The following is a 6,541-nucleotide window of genomic DNA, read 5'->3' as shown; positions in this document are numbered from 1 at the left end:
TTGGGGAAGAAAGTACCTTCAGGTAGGCTAAAAGCTTTAATCTGGGCCCGCCCTCCCCCAACAGCACCACAATGGAGGGCAGAATTCCAAATGTTGAGAAACCAGAGGCAGGGCTACAGGGACCTGCAAGACAGCACCAGAGGGCCCATGCTGCTATGGGGAAATTGAGGCCAGGAGCCTCAGCAGAGATAGGCATCAGGTCTCTGGGAACTGCACAGGCCAGATGAACACTTGTATTTCAGACTGTTCCTTGGTAGTGTTCTACCTGAACTCCTCATGACTTCCTGAACATCCAGGCGGGGCTGGGGAAGGATGTTGGAAACTAGGCCTGGAGCCCTCTCCCTCCAGCCATGGCCTCCTGCCCAGCGCCTGGCCTCATTCAGGCCATGACATACATGAGTGGCCCTAACAATTTCCCCCCACAAGGAAAGGAGAGGACTATGTGGGGACCAGAGTGCCCTGAAAACACCTTTGGGGAAGAGAAGGAAAAGCATAAATTGCAGGGGTCTCCAAAGAGATCACCCGGACCCAGTCCTGTCCCCTGGGAACCTACAGCTGCCTAAGCCCTCCCCTGGGTGGGGGATGAAAAGGAATAAAGAGAACAAGTGGCTGGGTCTGTGCTTCTGTTCTGTCCTGAAGGACCTGTGGGGGCTGGGGGGGACCTCTGGTCCTTGGTCCAGAAATAGCATCTGTGAAGCTGCCAGGTGTGAGGACAGTGCCAGTGGGCAGCACCTTCCTGCAGAAACTGAGCCCAGGTGACTGGGGAGAGAAGCTAAGGGGACAGAGGAACCAGAGCCTCCATGGGCTTGGGCCTACTGCCCCGGGTCAAAGGGAGATGTGGATGGGCCACTGAGAATGGACCTGCAGTCTTTGCACAGGTGCCGACTTGTATCCACAGAAGAGCAACTGGCAAACTGGATTGTGAGGTCCCTTAGGTCCACCCTGGCCTTCAGGCGTGTCACCCTCGCCTTGACCACTGTCCTGAACTGTCCAGTCGATGCAGCACTGAGCATGGGTGTTGGTGTCTGAAACAGTCATGTGGAGCTGGACCAAGACTGTTCCTTCAGTGGCCTCTACAGTGGCACCTGCACTGGCCACGGGAGGTTGGGAGGCATGGTCTGGGCTCTGGGGTGATGTCCCCAGGTTTCCAGGGTTGGTGGGATCTGGGGGTTGGGTCCTGTTCAGCGTGCCTAGTTTGCCCGCCCAGGCCACGCCTGCTTGGCCAGCTGGGCCCGGCAGTCTAACAGGTCATCCCGGAGGCGAGCGATGTCCTGTGCGTGCTGGGCCAGCGTGCGGTTCAGCTGGTCCACATGGCCCCACAGGCCCTCCCTGGGCCTGAGTGATTCGGTGGGCAAGCTGTTCAGGTCTGCAGCCATCCGGCCCAGCTTCCCACATACGCCCTCCACTTGCGCCACCCTCTGGTCAAAGTGGCCCACTGCGAGCTGGAGTTCCTGGGCTGTGTCCTGGCAGCGGCTCAGCCCGCCAGCCACATTGGCCACACCGGCCTTGAGTTGCTCCAGCTCCCCCCGCAGGCTCAGGACCTGCCTGTGGCCAGCCCGAAGCCGTGAGCCTTGGCTGCTGACCTGCTCCTGGATGGCATGGACCTCAGCCTCCACCTTGCGTTCCCGCTCATCCAGGGATGTGTTGGTGGCCAAGAAGGCATCAGAGTACTGGCTGACGGAATCGCTGAGGCCTGTGAGTGACTTGCTCACAGAGTTCAGATTGACCTTGAGCAGGGTGATCTCGCCCTGCAGTGAGCTGCCCGCTGCTTCTGCCAGCTGCCCCTGGACCTCGGCCACAGTGCCATTGAGCTGCTGGAGCAAGGCCGCGTGGCTGGCCACCTGGCGTAGGAGGGCCTCAATCTGGTTCTGCCAGACCTTCACCTCTGCCATGAGATTGTTCAGGATAGCTGAGGTGGTGCTGGGGGTACAGGAGGTCTCCAGCGAGACCAGCCGTTGTTCTAGCACAGCCAGCTCTGTCTGCACCAGGGGCTGTGTGGACCTGCCCGGTGGGGTGCCATCATGGCTTAAGTCCCCAGCCAGGGTCAGCAGGCGCTCCTCCAGCCTCTGCACACGCTCTTCCAGTATGGTCCTGAACCCGCCCACACCCCATCCCCCCTCCTTCATCCCCAGACAGCAGCCCCTCACTCCACTCGCTGTCCCATTGAGGGTCTCCAGGCCTTCAAGAAATCCATCCACACCCCCCTCGAGCATGGCAGCAGAGAGCCGCGTGAGCTCATCCCTGGTGGGGGGGCCATGGCCCCTCTGGGCCTCGGTGACTGCCTGCAGGTTCCTCTCAAGGCTGTCCATGCGGGCACCGATCAAGGCCAGCTGGCTGCAGCAGCTGCCCCCACCAGCCACGCTCAGGCCCTGCAGCCGGGTACCCAGCTGCGAGAGCTCCCGGCGCAGGGCCAGCTCCCGGCCATCCAGGCTCTGGTGCAGCCTCCGGCTGGCCGCCTGACCTTCCTCGCACTGCTGCCGCACCTCCTGCACTCGCAGGTCACACGCACTCTGGACGCCTTGCAGCTTCTGCTCGAAGCCATCCAGCAGGCCCCCCCAGAGTTGATGCAGCCGCTGGTCCACATATTCATCCAGCAGGGCCAGGGAGGTGAGTGGAGATGGGGGGGCATCCCGCAGCCGCTGCAGGTGAGCCTCGTGGCCGAGGGCCAATCCATGTACTTCGTCCAGCAGCTGCACCTTGGTCCGTAGCGTGTTGCTCACCTCTGTCACCTTGCTCAAGATCTCATCCAGGGGAGGTATAAGCGGCCCTCCAGCTCTGTCTCCAGGGTTCACAAACCCCTCCGGGATGACCCCAAAGCCCACGGGGGTAGCAGGAGCTCTGGGGCCACCAGTCATCCTGTTGGGGTCCTCGTGGCTGGCCACCAGGCCACTGAGAGTACCATATGCTTGTGCCAGTCGCTGGACATCACCCTCCAGGCGTTCCAGCCGCTCACCAAATAACCCTGGGCCTTTCCTTCCTGGAAAAAGGAGGAGAGAACCCCAGGGGTGTCACTGGTCTGGCTCTCTCAGCTTGCTCTGTTTCCAAGCCACCTGAGAGATTTTTCTGTTCTAAGCCAACTTTGCTGGGCAGTGCTCCGTTAGCTGCAGGAGGGGGCCTGGGGACTCACCCTTTTGCCCAGCACAAGATGCACCCTCCCTAGCCCTGCCTGAGCTCAGCTAGCTTGGGTCAGTCCCCTTCCCACCTCCACCAAGAAACCCAACCACCTCAGTAGGGTCTCCATGGGCAGACTCACCATAGGGGCTGGGGGCCGCTCTGCTAGAAGGAGGGGGCCTGGGGCCTGGGCCCAGCTGCCCGGGGGGGATCTGGGGCTCCGGGTGGGGTGAGGTGGACTCCTGGTCTGTGAGGTGCTCAGGGCAGCCTTCTCCAGTGAGCCCGGGGCAGCAACGCCAGGAGAGTTCTGTCACCGTCTTGTAGCCAACCTTGTATTTGGGTCTGAGCACCGTGCGGTACCTGGGCCAGGGATGCGGAGAGGGCAGGACTCTGTACCTGTGAGTTGAGGCGCCCGCCTCCTGCTATTCAGGGCCACTCTCAGACACTTGGATATGGTCTAGATGTATTCCCGCCTCCACAACACCCCCAGGGATTTCCTTTTCCTGTGCTTAAGGTGACAGGGCCACGGGGTGGAAGTGGGGCTTGTCAAGGCTCAGAGATGGGTTAAGGGAGGGCACAGAGAGAAGCCTGGCGAGAAGGCAAGCAGGAAGTTAGCCCCAATGCTCCCAAGACCACTTGGACTTCCTTGAGCTCATACTGCTATCAGAAATTCCACTCTGGCTTTGGTGGTACCTTGAAGAATTCTGACAAAGCCCCAGCCCCTCCCCTGTGGGGGGGTGGGTGAGGGGTACTGCCCTGGAGCTGGGGCAGGCAGCCCCTCTCACAGCCTGGGGGCCACTCTGGGCTCCCATCAGCACCCCCATCCTTTCCACTCCTCCCTAGCCTACTCTGGGAACTCAGCTCTGGCTATAGAGGCACCTTTGAGCACAAGGCGAAGGGCCCAGGGTGGAAGGCAGAGCAGGGGCCACTCCCCACCTATTCAGCAGTGTACCTGGTCACCCACTAAAGGCACACCTAGCGCATGTGCCCAGGGATCCCGAATAAACAGGTTGGTTTTCAGACTGCGTTTGAACCTCACCAAGTACAGGCCTGAGCGTCCCATTTGTGTGCAATACCACACATCCTCACATGGCCCCATCTGTCCAGCCTGAGCCCCACAGCCCAGCTCCCATCCCCTCACCCCTGGCCTGCCTTCTCCATAATTACCACAGCCCTCCTTGAGTCTGTCCCATATCCCTTTGGCATCAGCCATTGCCAGTGTGACCCTCTGCTCTCCCCGGTGCCCCCCACCCCCCTCTGCTCTCCCCTGTGACCCCACCCCCACTCTTTGCCACTGCTTCTTCCTTGCCTGGTGCTGCCTCTCCCCTAGAAACCCTCCCCTGATCCCACAGGAGCCTGCCCCTGACTCTTCCCTGGTCCCCTCCACCCGGCTGGTGTGGGGACTGGGGTAGGCTCTCTTAGAGCCCAAGGAGTTCTAGCCCTTGTAGAGCTGGCTGCTGCTATCAGCGTAAGGCAGGCCTGGGGCATGTGCCCAAGGATCCTGAGTGGGTGGGATGGGGGTGCACTCACGTGACTGTCCCGGGACACTTGGGCCCCCATCCACATTGCCGGTACTCAGCCTTTATGTAGCTCTCTGCTCCCTCCTGTAGGACACAGGTCACATTCCTGTGCACCACGTAGGCGCACAGGGCCCTGCAGAGGAGAATGGCATCCTTGGAATATCTGGCCTGGGCCAGGCCCACTGAAGCTCCTACACACCCCTCCTCCATCTGTAGGCCTCAGGAGATATGATCCCCATCTTTTCTCTACTGCTTCTCCTTGTTCCTGGGAACCAGGGCCCTTGGCCTGGGATCCAACACTGTTGCTGGCTCTTCTGACCCCAGTCTCCCCAATGGGTTGGTCACTGGGCTCAGCTCTGTACTGAACCAGGAGCCTGGTGCAGCTGCCCTTCCTTGGTCTGCCCTCTGCCCTCTCTGCCTGGAGAGAGGCCCACTCTGGATTCCCCATCAAGGGCCTTGCCACATTCTCCACCCTTTCCCAACTCCTTCACTGGCTCTCAACCCCTCTTCTCAGCATTTGAGGCTTCTGAGGTCTCAATTTAGTGCCTGAGTGCCTTTGAGACCACGCTTCTCTCTGAGTTACTGGGGAAATGCACCCCACCTTGTGGCTTTCTGGTCCCTGCTTCTGTTCCTGGTTCTTCATTCTCAGATCACTTCTACTGCCTCCTCCAGGAAGCCTGCTCTGATGTGCCCAGGCCCACTGAGTGTCAGCTATTGGCTAGACATTCTCCTAAAGCGCCTCTCAAACGCAGCTAGAGTTCAAGTTCAGTTAGCACCTCAGGCAGAGCCCCTAACTCACCTGATAGAAACCAGTTGGCAAGCCACTGCCTACTAAAGACCAGAAGCTGAGGCAAGGGAGGGGCAGCAACCCCACTTACAGGCCACAAGGAATGGGGTGGCGGATGCCTGGCATAAACCAGCCACCTGTGGACTGCTCTTGAGCTCTGGAGCCACAACATGAACTCAGGACCCAGGAACCCCCACTGGCTCTGCGGCCGGTCACGCTGGGGCTGCCAAGGGGTTGCTGGGGCGAGGCTGACCGAGGGAGAGGGCAGGCCGCCTGGCCCAGGGCTCCATCTCCTACCTGGCGGGACGGGGAGGGAGGGGAGGCCCGGGCGCCGCGTGTGGGAGAGCCCCGCGCTCGCACCGCCCTCCCTCCTCTCCCTCCACCTGGTCCGCGGCGTCAGGGGTTTGCACACAGCGCAGCTGGAAAATGTTACTTCTCTGGAAAGGTTTCCGCGGGCACTGCCAGGATCCCCGCCGCCGCCGCACCAGGCCCCCTCGGCTTATTTTCCTTCGCTCGTCCCGCAGCCTCCCGGGGCGTGGGGCCCCCGCCCGACGGAAGCTTGGCCCCGGGAGCCGCCCCCTCCGCGCCGCGGCCTCGGGTGCCCGGTGCCCGCCCGCCTCCGCGCGGTCGGGGCAGGTGGGAGCGGCGCCGCCGGCCGGCCCTCCCGTTTCCCGCCCGCCGCGTGGCCCGCGCTTACTTGTGCGGCCCCGGGCGCAGTCGCGGGCGCCATCCCGTCGTGTAGAGGCTGTAGCGGGACGCGCCGGGCGGCGCGGGCCGCGCGAGGAGCGGCGCGCCCTTGGCCTGCGCCCCCGAGAGCAGCGCCGCGACGGCGCACAGCCAGACGGGCAGGCGACGGCGGCCCATCGCCGCCCCCGGGTCCCCACCTGGCCCCGCGCGGGGCCCCCGCCAGTGTCCGCCGCCGGCCGCCCGGCTCCTCGCCGCCCGGGTCCCGCCGCCGCCCGCGGCCCCCGCAGCTCGCTGGCTCCGCCGCCTGGCGCTTCGCAGCGGCTGCGTCCCGCGGAGTGGCCGGCGCTGCTCGCGGCTAGGGCCGCGGAGGGGAGGCGGGAGGCGGGCTCTGCGCGGATTAGCATAAACTTGGGGCCGCGTCGCTCTCCTCCGCCGG

At 62.9% G+C, this 6,541-nt stretch overlaps 1 protein-coding gene across 1 annotated transcript; it reads right to left on the bottom strand.

Moving 5' to 3' along the window:
• Window positions 1-23: 23 nt before the first annotated feature.
• On the bottom strand, window positions 24-6,287 carry EMILIN3 (elastin microfibril interfacer 3). Its single transcript, XM_087818728.1, has 4 exons — window positions 6,116-6,287; window positions 4,642-4,764; window positions 3,254-3,471; window positions 24-2,977 (listed from the first exon to the last, which is right to left on the bottom strand). The coding sequence occupies exons 1-4, from the start codon at window positions 6,280-6,282 to the stop codon at window positions 1,191-1,193; spliced, it is 2,295 nt and encodes a 764-aa protein (XP_087674854.1). The 5' UTR covers window positions 6,283-6,287; the 3' UTR covers window positions 24-1,190.
• Between the last annotated feature and the right edge of the window lie 254 nt (window positions 6,288-6,541).

The sequence above is a fragment of the Miniopterus natalensis genome, chromosome 7 (genome assembly GCF_054644295.1).
Source record: "Miniopterus natalensis isolate mMinNat1 chromosome 7, mMinNat1.hap1, whole genome shotgun sequence".
Lineage (NCBI taxonomy): Eukaryota > Metazoa > Chordata > Mammalia > Chiroptera > Miniopteridae > Miniopterus > Miniopterus natalensis.
The sequence above is the reverse complement of the archived record's forward strand: the minus strand, read 5'-3'. Positions and strand labels throughout refer to the sequence as shown.